This window comes from Mesocricetus auratus, unplaced genomic scaffold (genome assembly GCF_017639785.1).
Source record: "Mesocricetus auratus isolate SY011 unplaced genomic scaffold, BCM_Maur_2.0 Super-Scaffold_100014, whole genome shotgun sequence".
Lineage (NCBI taxonomy): Eukaryota > Metazoa > Chordata > Mammalia > Rodentia > Cricetidae > Mesocricetus > Mesocricetus auratus.
This window is the reverse complement of record NW_024429197.1, coordinates 2,058,221-2,071,992: the sequence shown is the minus strand read 5'-3', so window position 1 is coordinate 2,071,992 and position 13,772 is coordinate 2,058,221. Positions and strand designations below refer to the sequence as shown.

Sequence of the window (13,772 nt, the reverse complement as noted above, 5' to 3'; positions counted from 1 at the left end):
GTGTGTCAGTATGCATGTGTGTGTGTCAGTGTGCATGTATGTGTGTATCAGTGTGCATGTGTGTGTCAGTGTTTGTATGTGTGTGTCGGTGTGCATGTATGTGTGTATCAGTGTGCATGTGTGTGTCAGTGTTTGTATGTGTGTGTCAGTGTGCATGCATGTGTGTGTCAGTGTTTGTATGTGTGTGTCAGTGCGCATGTGTGTGTGTCAGTGTGCATGTATGTGTGTATCAGTGTGCATTTGTGTGTCAGTGTTCATATGTGTGTGTCAGTGTGCATTTGCATGTGTCAGTGTGCATGTGTGTGTTGGTGTACATGCACCATGTGTGGGGAGGGCTGATGTCAAGTGTCTTCCTCATTCTCGCTCCATCTTTGTGTTTATTTTTTTATTTTAATCTATTTATTTTTATTTTATATGTATCGGTGTTTTGCCTGTGTGTGTGTTTGTGTGAGGGTGTCAGATCTTCATGTTACAGGCAGTTGTGAGCTGCCATGTGGGTGCTAGGAATTGAACCCCAGTCCTCTGGAAGAGCAGTCAATGCTCTTAACTGCTGAGCCAGCTCTCCAGCCTTTTTTTTTTTTTTGAGACAAGGGCTCACTACATAGCCATGCTGACCTGGAACTCATGTTGTAAGCCAGGCTGTCCCTGTTTCCCGGATGTTAAAATTAAAGGTATGAGCCACCACTGCTGGATCCCCCTCCCTCCCTTCCTCCCTCCCTCCCTCCCTCCTTTCCCCTCCCTCCCTCTCTTCTTTCCTTCCTTTCTTTTCTGTATTTTTTTACCCCCTTTAGAACTGTAGGGTCATAGACTGGGAGTGGGGTGGGGGTGGGAACTAGGTCAGAATGGAAATGAAAGGTGTGGTTTTTCTGAGGACAAAAGTCCCCCTGGACAGGGATGTTCCCGGGAATAGGACATGGTGGGGGATGAAAGTAGGTATGGACTCTAAGTGAACAGAACATAGGAGCCCGAAGGGCTCAGTGTGGGTGTGGCAGACAAGGTGTCCATTGGTTGTGAACTGTGTGGGCACTCCATACTCAGGGTTGTGAGCAGACATGAGGATTGGGGTACAGATAATGGGGTGGTTTGCGGCATTGGGGTACCCTGGACTTATGTTGAGGCTGTCACCTGATTGAGTGGAAGGGCTGGAGTGCCCAGTGGTCAGGTCGGAGCTGTCCCCTGGAGAGGATGAGTGGTGTAAGACAGGATTCGCCGTTTCTGAGTTGAGGGGTGGGGGTGGGGAGGGCACAGGCCAAGTCTGTAGCATGAATTTTGGTCCTTAGGGGACAGAGATCACCGTGACCATTGTCTGGACAGACAGAATAATTGCAGTGATTGAACACTCAAGGGAAGTCCTTGATTGCCATGGTGTAGAAGGGACACTAAGGGAGGCCTATTTGAACCAGAAGCCCTGTGCCTCACTCTGCACACCCTGAAGGGAGAAGAAGAGAGACGGTGACTCTAGACACCAGTTTTATTGTTCTCAGAAGCTCTTGGTTGGCAACAGACAATCCCAGAATGCACAGGAGTCCCCTTGGTGACAGTACACATCCATGTCTTCATTCACTCTCCGCTCCTTCAGGATGGGGGCTCTCTTCTTGCTTGAGTGGAGGTGCCCTGCTGTGCCAAGAAACCGATCTGTGCAGCAGCTGAGGGACTGGGTACCAGGCTGCTCCCCATCCCGCTGCTGCCCCCATCTTGCTGCTCCACCCCCCATTTTGCTGCTGCCCCCCATCCCATTGCTGCCCCCAGGATGCTGCCCCCGATCCTGCTGCTGCCCCAGGATGCTGCCCCAGGATGCTGCCCCCCCCACTCTCCAGACTGTGGACTTCAGGGTTGCTGTCCCCCATGCTGCTGACACCCAGACTGCCACCTCCAGGCTGTCACCCCCCCTGCCACCCTACCAGGCTGCTCCCCAACCCCGCTGCCACACACACACACACACACACACACACACACACACACACACCGACTCACTTGGGGGTGGGCGGGTTGGTCAGGGTTGAAATTGCTTTCTTCAACTAACAGAGAAGTAGAGGACAGGGAGGAGAAACAGTTAGAGGAGGTGAGGACGTCCCTCCTCGGGGTCTTAGGAACTGGTGGCTTCCTTCCCTGGGGAAGATTTGCGGCAGGGTCCCGCCCCATGCATAGATAGTGTCAATGAACCCAGAGAGTGGCAGCATGTTGACTGGCTCCCAGGCCGGCCCAGTGGTCCCTGTCATCCGGAAAGTGGTTACATTAGAGTCCTTAAGCTTTGGCAGAAGAAATTTGATGCTCCCACATCCTCAGCTTTGTCCCGCCCTCAAGATCCTAGTACCTCCACCCAGGTCACAGAGCCCACAGCTCTGCCCCGTGATGTGACGAACAGCAACTGAAGGTTCAGCAACTCAAAGAGGTTGTGCGTCTGGAGGGGCATTGAGAGGTAAGGCTGACATCCCTCTGCCCACACACACCCTTCTCCGTATCAGATGAGTAGGCTGCAATGTGCAACCCGACCACTGGGGGTCGCCAGACTCCACGTGAAGATCTCAGTGAAGCCTCCGACAGACCGAACCTGGGGGTCCACCATTAGACCTCCACCTCCACCCCCACGCTCTAACTCTCCCTTTACCTCATGCAGGGAGGTCTCTGGGGACAGCTGCAGTGTCACTGGTTGTGTGGGGCAGCCACTAGCCAAGATATCCTGGAGACAGGGCTGGAGATAGGGGAAAGGACCATGGGGGCCCTGGCCAGGCACCAGCTTCTAGATCCTGCTGTCCAAACTCCTCTCCCTAAGAGCTTAGCCATCCCCTCCCTTCACAGCCCAGCTCACCAGCCCCACCCTGTGACCACACCTGGCAAGAGGACCCACCTGTTGGCCTGGAGCCCAGGACGATGGCTCGGTCTGAAGGGCTTGCACCAAGTGTGCTCTTTGTACAACCCCCACTAAGGTCTGAGACTCTAGACGGTACACAGGGAGGCACACATCATGAACATGGAGGTCACATTCGCTGAGCACCTACTATGTGCTGAGAACATGCGGGGTGCTCTCATGTCTGAGGAAACAGCGGGTAAGCTTGTGCGTGGTCTTTTAGGATGCGTATCACACAGTTTACAGACCAGGAAACCGAGACTTTGGTGGGTTAATTGTTGTCCTAAACCATTTTGCTTCCACGCTGACATGGCAGCTGAGGGCAGCTAGGCAAGGCTGCTAGCGGGCTAGCAGATATTCTGGATACCCAAGCCTCCCATTTTAGGACCGGGAAGCTGGGGACAGTAGCCTCTTGGCCTTTGGGTATCACAGCTGGATCTCCTCTTCTGCTTTCCACCCAGTTGTTTAAAATCTGAGTCAAGTCAATGGAAGAGTGAGCCCTGAGGCTCACTATAATCTGAGCTCCTACTAAGTGCTGGGGCTAAACCAGCCTAAATAGCCTGGATGCATGGTGGGAGTTTACAGGCATCCCGAGAGTTGGTAGGCATTCTTCACTGAGGATCCAGATTGGTATTTTCTCTTCTGTCCAGGAAATAAATACCCTAGGACTAAACACAGCTGTAGCTCAGTGGCAGAGGGCTAGCTTAGCCCCGGGCCCTAGATTCAGTCCCTAACACCACAAAACACACTTGGCAACTGGATAATACAATAGAAGTGCCCTCCCTCATTTTAGAAAGCAGCTACTTCCTGGGTGGACTGTGGGGATCCAGAGCCAAGGTCGGTCTCATTGGGAGTTCTGCGTCCAAAACCAATTCTAGGAGGTGAAGCCTCTTGGCAGGGCCATCCTTAATGTGAAATAAGTTTTTAAAAAAAAGTTTGCCGGCCGGGCGGTGGTGGCGCACGCCTTTAATCCCAGCACTCGGGAGGCAGAGGCAGAAGGATCTCTGTGAGTTCGAGGCCGGGCTGGACCGACAGCCTCCGAAACAATACAGAGAAACCCTGTCTCGTTAAAACCAAAAAAAAATAAAAAATAAAAAATAAAAAAAAGTTTGCCATGATCTCTCCCATAATGCTAGAGTTGTCCCATTAGTGAAGGGTGGTGAAGTTTCTGATGTTGGGGGGAGCCTATGGTGACCCTCCAAGTCTTCTACACAAGAACACTGCAGTTCATGGAACTCCAGAGGTATAGCCACCCTTCCTTCTCTTGGTGCTGACTGACTTTATTCTTCTTGATGTGGGCATATAAGTGACACTGGTGGTGCCCGTCGCTCACCACTCAAGGGGCCTGCTCAAGGGAAAATGGTCACCAGTGCTACTCCGGACAAGTATGCACCCCAGCTCATTTGCAGAGAGGGGACGCATGGATGAACAGGCGCCCTGGAGAGGCTCAGGTAGTTCCTCCCCACCTAGGTACTGTGCTATGAACTGGAGAGGGTGCCCAGGTTAGATTCCTCCCTAAGAATTGACACCATTCATCTGTCTTTAAAAGGATGCATTCATCACCGGGCGGTGGTGGCGCACGCCTTTAATCCCAGCACTCGGGAGGCAGAGGCAGGTGGATGTCTGTGAGTTCGAGACTAAGCCTGGTTTACCGAGCAAGTTCCTGGACAGGCTCCAAAACAATACAGAGAAACCCTGTCTCGAAAAACCAAAACAAAAAAAAAATCAAAAAAGGATGTGTTCATCTTGGCAACTGAAAGAACGGAAAGGGGTGGATGGGGCACTCAGGGATGGAAGGAGAAGTTTCTGGAAGATCCTAGCAGTAGCCCCATCCTCAGTGTTAGCACAGGAGGCTTGGTCCCCAGAATCCAAAGAATCAGTCCTGGGCCGTCTTACAAACACCCCTCATCTCTGTATCACCCTACTTTCTCCAGAGTGGTTTTTAGGTTCATTTTCTCCACGAAGAAATGAAACTCAGAGAAATTAAGGCATTGGGCCCAGCTCACACAGCCACCCAATTGGAGAGCCTGGGGTAAGGAGCAGATCTGACACCATGGTCACCCTTGCGTACCTGCCACTGGGGGCCTTGGAGGAAAGCCCAGGGAAGGCCAACCCTTCCTCCCAGGCAGCCCGCCTTCTCCTTGAAGCTGCTACATACCTGTAGTCTCCACCAGGGGGTACTGGGTCACATCTGTGGAGAGCACGACCCTGATCACCTCCTCCAGGGACATGTCCTTGGCCAGCGTGGTGAGGGTACAGTTCATGAAGTGCTCCACAGTCACGGGGTAGGAGCTGTGGGCAGAGGGAGGCAATGGTCAGGCTCTGGGATAGGGAGATAACAGCCCCTGGGGCAGGGCAGGGTCATCCCAAGCCAAGCTGGGAGAGAACCTATGTTTCTCAAGGATGGGTTTGGAGGGGCCCATAGGTTCTAGACCAGTGGCTCTCAACTGCCCAATGCTGCAACCCTTTAAAACAGTTCCTCGTGTTGCAGTGACCCCCCAACCATAATTTTTTGAGACAGGGTTTCTCTCTGTGTAACAGCTTTAGCTGTTCTGGAACTAGCTCTGTAGACCAGCTGGCTTCACAGAGATCTGCCTGCCTCCCAAGTGCTGGGATTAAAAGGCATGTGCCACCACCACCCAGCTAGAACCACCCAGTTATCTTAAAGGCTGGGAAACAGGCTTATTTGGAGCTGGGTCTTGAATTCAGTGACTCTTGAAGTCTTTGAGATGTGCCACTTGGGGACCAAAGAAGCTAGGGCACAAACTGGTCAAGGAAGCTTCTCAGAGCCCATTTGCATGCCAACCGCCCACAAAGGCCGTCAGAGCCGGGGTAGGAAAGAGAAGGGCTTCCCCGACCTGGTGCTCATTCCCTATCAGCCTCGCCTGACAGAGACCCAGGTCCTCACCCAGCACATGGGGCTCTGGGGATGTTGAGGACCAGAGGGTGGTTATGTATCAGCCCTAACCCCTACAGTTCAAGGTCAGCTGTGCTGGTGTTTTCCAGAAGTCCCTCCAACCCCAGACCACTCTGGGCATCATCGCTCCATCAGCCAGCCTGAGGCTCACCCAATTTTGCGGCCACGAATCCACGGCAGGTATGGCAGCTTCTTGACGATGATGGTGCCTTCGTAGAAGGAAGGCTGGCAGCTCTGAGTGATGGCATTGGCCACCAGCACCGCCATCAGCACAGGCAGTGCGTGAACAATCTGCCCGGTCAGCTCAAAGGCCAACAGCGCTGTGGAGATGGAGTGAGTCACCGCCCCCGAGAAGGCAGCAGCTCCTGCAGGGACAGAGCCACGGTCACGGTGGGTGACTCGGGCCAGCAGTCAGGCTCACCCAGAGGGCAGGATGGGAATAGTGTGACCTCGGTTAGGTTCAGCAGTGTGTAAAGAGCATGTGACTGTCAGGAGTACCTGGTCGTGGCATGAGGAAAGAGATTCAGAGCAGGTGGAGGATGGGGGATAAATCAAGAGGAAGGAAGCTGGGGAGCTTGGGGGATGGAACGGCTCAGGGAGTGGACAGGGCTACTGAGGAGTGAGGGACACACTGCAAGGTTCAGTGACTACTTCATGCATGTCCCCTGTTGCAGTCAAACCCATGAGGTCTGCCCACCTGCTGACCCTCGGTCCACTCACCTGCCAGAGCATAGGCCCCAGGCATAATGGGATTGACATCACCTCCAGCCACGATGCCCTCCGGGAAGGCGACAGACAAAAACTCTCCCAAGAGGCGCCCGATGACAGCTCCTGCCACAGACTCATGGTGAAGGAAACGACCCTAAGGCTCTCAAACTCTGCCCCATCCCCAACACCACCTTGGGAGGGAGATGGCATGGGGCAGCCACGGCTCTGGTGCCACTGAACCCTCTCAGATCCCGGTCTTACCGTAGATAAATATGGGCATGAAGTACCCAGCGGGGATGGGGATGGTGGTGGCCAGGATCAGCATCCAGAACTGTAGGGAGGTGGTACCCACACGGCAGGAGTTAGAAGCAAACAGTAGGGCATGAACAAGGGGGGATGGGAGGCTCCTAGAGAAAAGGCGGGGCCCACGGCAGCATCTGGCAAGCCTTGGTAAAGCTGGCACACACTCGTGCACATGCACACACACACACACACACACACCAAACACACACACACTCACACACACACACACACAGGTGCATTTTTGTAAAGATAAGGGAACTGAGCTAGTTGCCATGGGTCATGACTGTCACCCAGCACCTGGGAGACTGAGGCAGGAGGAGCACAAGTTACAAGCCTGGCCTACATAGTGAGACTACACCCCTCAAATGAAGGAGCAGGAGAAAAGGGGAGGAATTGAGGCTGGGAGAGTCTCTGAGGCTCGCAGTGGGTCAGGGTCAGATCAGGGACCTGGACACAGGAGGCAGGGCTCCAGGCTTCAGCTCAGGAAGCAGCCCTTCACCCAGGACTGGCCATCACCTTCATGACCAGGAAGAAGACTAGTGTCCCAAAGACAGTAAACTGTGGGTGACACCATTCCAGCCACAGGTTCTGGGGATCTGGCTCCGCTGGCCAGGGTGGGGACGAGTTCTTGGTCATCAATGCCCATGAGTTGTTGTCAAACAGTGTCTTCAAGTGCTCCTCCATGGACAGCTGGGCAGAGGCAGCGGCAGGTCAACATGTCGCCATCCATCCCGCTGCCCACCTGAGCCCCACCTACTGTACCCTTCCCAGTTAGGGACCCTGACGATGGCTCTGCCCTTGCTGAGCTCCAGCCTTGTCTTCTGAAACACGACCCATGGACATTTTCCTTAGTGGGTTTCGAGGGGACCCGATGAAAAAGTACACATGGAAGGGACAATGAGGGTTTTCCATTGCCACCACCAAGTTCAGCGCCCCTTACCCGGGAAGCCATGAAGCGGCCCACACCAGGTGGATAGGTGACGGAGGCCAGGATCAGGGCAGCCAGAGCTGTGTACAAGGGCTTGCTGTGAGAGAAAGGGAGCTCCGGTTTGTACAAGGGCTTGCTGTGGGGAACAAGAGTTCTACTTTGCCTTCTCTCCTTCCCCACAGCCTGGGCATTCACAATGAAGAAAGGACAATGGAGGAGAAAGGGAGACTCCCAGATGCCCTCTCGGCCCCCTCAAGAAGAAAGAGATAATTGAGCCCAGGAGACCTGGTGTGAGATGGGGAGGGGCTGCAGGAGAGTTGGGGACACAAAGGGACTAGCAGGCCAGGATGGGGGTTGACCTTGCTGACCTAGGGCATAAGGAATGCTAAAGGCAGGTATGCATGAGGGAGGATGGCAGAGAGGAGGGAGGGGCCAGGGAGGGGGAGGTATGCAGGGATCAGACAGATTCAGTGAGGGACTTGATTTTCACACAAGCAGGGCAGCAACTGTAGGACTTGTCAGGGGACCACAAGTGAAGCCTGAGCTAGGAGGAGCTCCCGAGGGTTAGTGGGAAGAAGGGTTCAGTGGAAGGGGTGGGTCTTTATGGAAGGTTGGAAGTAGGCCACTCCCTGAGGACCCCAGCCTACCTGGTGGCTAGCAGCTTTGACGTGAACCCATTGGCCTTGAGGAAGATTAAGAACATTCGCTGGCAGAAGTTGTACCAGGAGCTCAGAACGCCACAGATGGCCCTGGGCATGGAGGTGGGAGTTAGACCAGAACCACTCTAGCTTGAGTATGGTGTTCAGAGTTTAGGGCCCTACTCACCCCAGGGCCACAAAAAAGAAGATCTCCGGTAAATCAAAAGGTATGTCCACCCGAAAGCTGGTCTTGTAGATGGAGGTGATGGTCTCTGGAGAAGGAAAAAAGTGCAGATGTGAGGCCAACCTTCTCCCCCCAAACCAGTCTCAGAATAACTCACGCAGGGTCGGATGCAGTATCAGACCCAGCTCTCCAATTTCCCTGCAATTCTAGGCACCTGGCTAGTCTCCCGGGTAGACTAACATCTCCCTTAGGGCTCTCCACCCACAGCATCCCTGCTTAACACAGATCCGACCCTGGGTTCTCTTAGAAGGACGGGGAAGAGGAAGGACTGGAGGGAAGGAAGCAGGAGCAGAAACAGAGGAGAAGGAAGGAGGAGTCGCAGAAAAGGGAGGGCAGAGACCAGGTCCCCACATGGGGCTCACCCTGCTCACTGTTGAAGACGGCCAGAAGGCGGAACATGAAGGCCCCGCAGGTGGCGGCGAAGAAGCCCCTCCAGTAATCCCAGACGGAGAAGTGCGAGGACATGACCTCGATGCTGAACAGGACACCTGGGGACACACAGCACAGAAAGACCTCTATCCCCTGGTTGCAGGGCACAGTGTGTGTGTGTGTGAGTGTGTGTGTCTGTGTGTGTGTCTATGTGTCTGTGTGTGTGTCTATGTGTCTGTGTGTGTGTGTCTGTGTCTATGTGTGTGTGTATGTGTGTGTGTGTCTGTGTGTCTGTGTGTGTGTCTGTGTCTATGTGTGTGTGTATGTGTGTGTGTGTGTCTGTGTGTCTGTGTGTGTGTCTGTGTCTATGTGTGTGTGTATGTGTGTGTGTGTGTGTCTGTGTCTATGTGTGTGTGTATGTGTGTGTCTTGTCTGTGTGTGTCTATGTGTGTGTGTGTGTGTGTGTGTGTGTGTGTGTGTGTGTGTGTGTATAGGAGCTCTCACCACTGAAGGGGGCTGCGAAGACTGTGGCCACACCCACCGCGGCTCCTGCGGCCAGCATTTCCATTTCCTTGATCTTGTTCTGGGAAGAACAGTATCCTGAGCTCTGCTCTCTCCATCCCTTCCCTAAGGAGGCCCAACCCCGAGCATCTCACCTCAGATTCCCCGATGATTTTGGTGCGCACACGGCCCAGGTAAGCAGCAGTAATCACACTCAGATGCACGAAGGGGCCCTGCAGGGTGAGGAAGCTGGGGACACCCTTGCTGGGGAAGCTGGACCCTACCTCCCCGCCTTTCCTATCCCCCTCTCCCCTTCTTCCTCTCCTCTTTTTTTCCTCCTCTTCCACCTCTTCTTCCTGCTTAGGGCCGAGGGAAGAAAGGTACAAGCCTTGTCCAGCAATGGACTAGCGTCACATCCTTGTCCTAGCCCTCCACTACCCCAAGATGGTTTTTGTCACATTTGGGGACCTGGATGTGCTCCCCCAAGAGTGGGCTCCCCAAGGCTAGGCTGGCTGTAGTATGGATTATGGAGTCAGGGCAGGACAGTAGGATGGCGGGTGGGCCCTCCACATCTGTACCAGTTTTCCCAGGAAGGAGGTACTGCCCGTTGCCAAGGTGCAGGAGAGGCCCGTCACCTTGGCCCCAAAGTTCTTGATGTCTAGGTAATCCTCCAAGATCACACCAGACAAGATGGTTTTCACCTCTGGGATCCCAGACCCTGGTCCAGATAGGTGGAGGAAGAGGGGGAAAGAAAGGGTTTGCATTAATTCTTTTAGCATCCTGCGTACACAGCACCCTTGGGACCCTTTCCTGCAGAGCCTCTCTTGTGTAGCTGTTTCTTCTGAATTGAAACTTTCCCTCCTAGAACAGGGAAAGAGGCTGTTTAAGATTCAAGAAATAAGCTGGCTATGGCTGCGCATGCCTTTAATCCCAGAAATCAGGAAGCAGAGGCAGGTGGATCTCTGTGAGTTCAAGGCCAGCCTGGTCTACAGAGTGAGCTCCAGGACAGGTTCCAAAGCTACACAAAGAAACCCTGTCTCAAAAACAAAATTGTCTGCATATATACCGACACTCCAGAAGAGGGCACCAGATTTCATTACAGACAGTTGTGAACACCATGTGGGTGCTGGGAACTGAACTCAAGACCTCTAGAAGAGCAGTCAGTGCTCTTAACCTCTGAGCCATCTCTCCAGCCCCAGCTCAAGCCTTCCTTAATGTGGAGTCATTGCTTTGGTCTGTTGTTGGTTCTCTACATGGGATGAGCACACGTTTGTGTCTCCCCAGGAAAAGTCACAAACAGCCTCATACTCCTCATGAGTAGGATTCGTAACAGTAGCCAGAAGAAGAAACTGGGGGTCAGATGTACCCTCAAGATTCCCCCAGCCTGTAGCTGGAGAAGGCTCCAGAGGCCTAGGGGATCCGGCCATTGGCTATCGTCCAGAATGGGAACCGATCCTCCTTCTTGGCCCAGAGGAGCCTGGGGAAGTCAGACAGAGCTGGTGATGTCCTGGGTCCCCTGCTGACTTTGGATGAATGGCCTGGCTCTTCCAAGCCTGCTTCCTCAGCCCTTACATGGGGTCACTACTGATGAAAGGTTCAGGCATTACTCTGGCCTGCCCTGCTACCTGGCAGGATTAATTCAGGCAGCACTCTGGCCAGCCCAGAGTTCCACGAGAACGAGTCTGCACACAGGTGCAAGGACCCCTTTAAAGGACAAACCCCTGCCCACTTATCCACTTATCCTCTCATCTTCTCATCCTCTCTCTCTCTCTCTCTCTCTCTCTCTCTCTCTCTCTCTCTCTCTCTCTCTCGTCTTCCTCTCCCTCTCTCTCATGTCTGTCTCCCCCCTTTCGGTCTCGCTATAATAAACTACTAATAATATGCTCTCCATGGCTCCATCCATCGCACCGGTCCTCATTCCGTAACTAACAACTGACCCATGGGGACCGCAGGACAAGGCAGGCTGGACAGAAACAACCCGGTGCCCATGACTCACCTCCAGAGGACGGCGTGATGCTCTGTGAGAAGCCGGACGAGAAGGACAGGAGGGCCACAGGGTACACAGTCCAGGAGAGATATCGGAGCAGGTGGCTGTCCCCAATCTCTCGATACAGCCACTTGTGCGCTGGAAATGCCAAGCAGTCAGGGAGCCCCCCAGAACCTCTACAGCCCTGGGAGGTCAGACTGTGACGCAAGGTGAGAGAGAGAACAGGGTGGCCAAGCTCAAAGGAGAGCTCTCTGTGTAGATGGGGCACAGAGCCTGCCCACAGACACGCAGCGCGTCAAGAGCCAAGCAAGGCTCGATTCCAGGCACGGCCGGTCCCAGCTTTGTTCCCACCCCACTGCCCCGGTGGTCCAGCTGGAATCCCAAGCGTGTGTAGGAATCCCATCGCTCTGAAGGTGTGTGCGCGCGCGCGCCCGGAGGAGGCCTTACCTCTGACCACACTCCCGATAGCGAAGTTCATGGCATAGCTGATCAGAGCCATGAGCACCCCGAGGGCCATCAGGAAGTACCAGTCCTCACCCACACGGAACAGCCGCTCTTTCAGCCACTCCAGGGCCCCTGGGCAGGACACTGGGGTCACAGCTCCTTCCCCGAGGAGCTGCTCAGGCTTTGGACAGGGAGGGCCAGGCAGGACAGGGTAGGAACCCCAGGGACAAAGTCCAAATGATGAAGAGATGCCCTACCTCACACAGGGATCCAGCATGATTTACGGCAAGTGTGTTTGGTGGCACTGTGAGTGCCATGCCTGTCCCCTACAGAAGACCTTAGGCCTCCCCTTGCTCTCCTCCCTACTGGGAGCTGGAGGAATGGTTAAAGGGGGTGGGGGTGGGGATCGGGGATCGGAAAAGCCTGACGTTGCAGCTCTGGTCAGTATTTGCATAGGGTCTACATCCGAGAGAGCTCTGTGGGGAGGGCTGTATCCTAGTCCCCAGCTGCCGGCCCCACCTTGACGCTCACCCGTGCCTGGGCCTCTACTCTGCCTTTTTCTGGGGTCCCTGTTTTCTCTGCCGGCTGGCTACAAAGACAGATTCAAAGTGAACATACAGACCCTTCCCCCTTGCCACCCAAGAGACTGGGTGTGTCATCTGGGGGCAAACAGAATCGGGGAGGACAATCTTGGGCCTAGGGTGAGTGTTGTTCTGTGCGGACTCTGAAAGCGGGGGTGGGGGGTGGGGTCTGTTCTCACCGTGGATGTTTCTGCGGATGCGAGGGCATGGTCTCCACAGTTCCTGCAGAGTCACTGGCTTCCCAGAGGAGCCCTCACGAAGCCCCACTAATTCCTCCATTGTTTCTCTGACAACAGGTGGGCAGCTGTGAGTGAGTCACTGTGTACCTGTGCCCCACTTCCAGGGGATCCCAATGTGTGTACTGTGCGTGCTCATGCTCCCGCTTGACCCAGAGGGGATTTTGTGTGCCCGTCTGGAAGGTTCTGTTTATACACAAGGTGGTCGTTCTAATGCGTCCTTCCGTGTCCAAAAGTCCTAATCAGAATCAATTCCCTGTTTTAACTCCCACTGCTACCCCCGAGACCCTAGGCTCCTTCTACTTGGCAGGGTGGTCATCTTGCCCAGGGATAGCCTGTCTCTGTGGTCCCCATGGGCAGCTGTGATGTCCTATAGCCATCCTCTGGAGGCCAGAAGACCCCCCAAGTCCCGAAGGAGATCCTTGAGGGAAACCCCTCAAGGTCCCACACCCGCCCTCTCCATGTTTGCATGGCCCCGGCAGATGCTGTCCAAGTCCAAGTCCCTGCCCCACTCAGCACCCAGCTGACCCTCACCTGCCAGCGCGTCCTGCTGAAGCCCAGACAGGACCTCCGACACAGCCTCTTTGTTTGTAGCCCCGTGCACCTGGACAGGTGTGCCCTCCACCAGTCAACACCCTCCCCTCCTGAGGTTAAGGAAGCCATTAAGAACGTCCTTGAGAAACTGGTCAGAACTCACCAGACTGACCGACCAGGAAACTACTGGGGAGTTGGGAGGGGCAGATTGTCTCAGCTACAGAGCTAGGCGGAAGGAGCCTGCAAGCCAGCTGCAGATCCCCGGGGCCTCCTGGGGTCTAGGCCTGGGAACATGCAGGGTAGTGAAGGTCCTGTACTGCAGCTGAGCCTTGGGTCTGGGCGCTCAGCTGAACACGGAAAGGAGCAGAAGGCTCATGGGTAGAGGGCAATGTGGTCACCATGGCTGGCCCCACTATACTCAGAACTGCCCCAAATGACTGAGTTCTCCCCAATCCAGGGAGATGGCCCATAGTGGTATCTCAGAACTGTGAGGCTTCTTGTCCAAAAATCACAGAGGCCAGCTGGAGTGGTGGC

The 13,772-nt window shown here is 54.5% G+C and overlaps 1 protein-coding gene across 8 annotated transcripts; it reads right to left on the bottom strand.

Annotated features, from left to right (window-relative positions):
* Positions 1 to 1,457: 1,457 nt before the first annotated feature.
* Positions 1,458 to 13,394, bottom strand: LOC101831787 (chloride channel protein ClC-Kb). Of its 8 annotated transcripts, none has more exons than XM_040757505.1 (21): positions 13,239 to 13,394; positions 12,648 to 12,754; positions 11,891 to 12,019; positions 11,453 to 11,581; positions 10,035 to 10,174; positions 9,612 to 9,689; positions 9,460 to 9,538; positions 8,949 to 9,074; positions 8,530 to 8,614; positions 8,352 to 8,453; positions 7,717 to 7,801; positions 7,293 to 7,466; positions 6,735 to 6,804; positions 6,486 to 6,596; positions 5,917 to 6,130; positions 5,007 to 5,140; positions 2,849 to 2,937; positions 2,609 to 2,692; positions 2,315 to 2,401; positions 1,971 to 2,018; positions 1,458 to 1,617 (listed from the first exon to the last, which is right to left on the bottom strand). In XM_040757505.1, the coding sequence occupies exons 2-20, from the start codon at positions 12,745 to 12,747 to the stop codon at positions 1,971 to 1,973; spliced, it is 2,064 nt and encodes a 687-aa protein (XP_040613439.1). In that variant the 5' UTR covers positions 12,748 to 12,754; positions 13,239 to 13,394; the 3' UTR covers positions 1,458 to 1,617. The 8 variants fall into 8 exon arrangements, with proteins under 8 accessions (XP_040613439.1, XP_040613438.1, XP_040613435.1 ...); XM_040757504.1 differs by having other exon boundaries at positions 1,458 to 1,614; XM_040757501.1 differs by having other exon boundaries at positions 1,975 to 2,018.
* Positions 13,395 to 13,772: the final 378 nt, after the last annotated feature.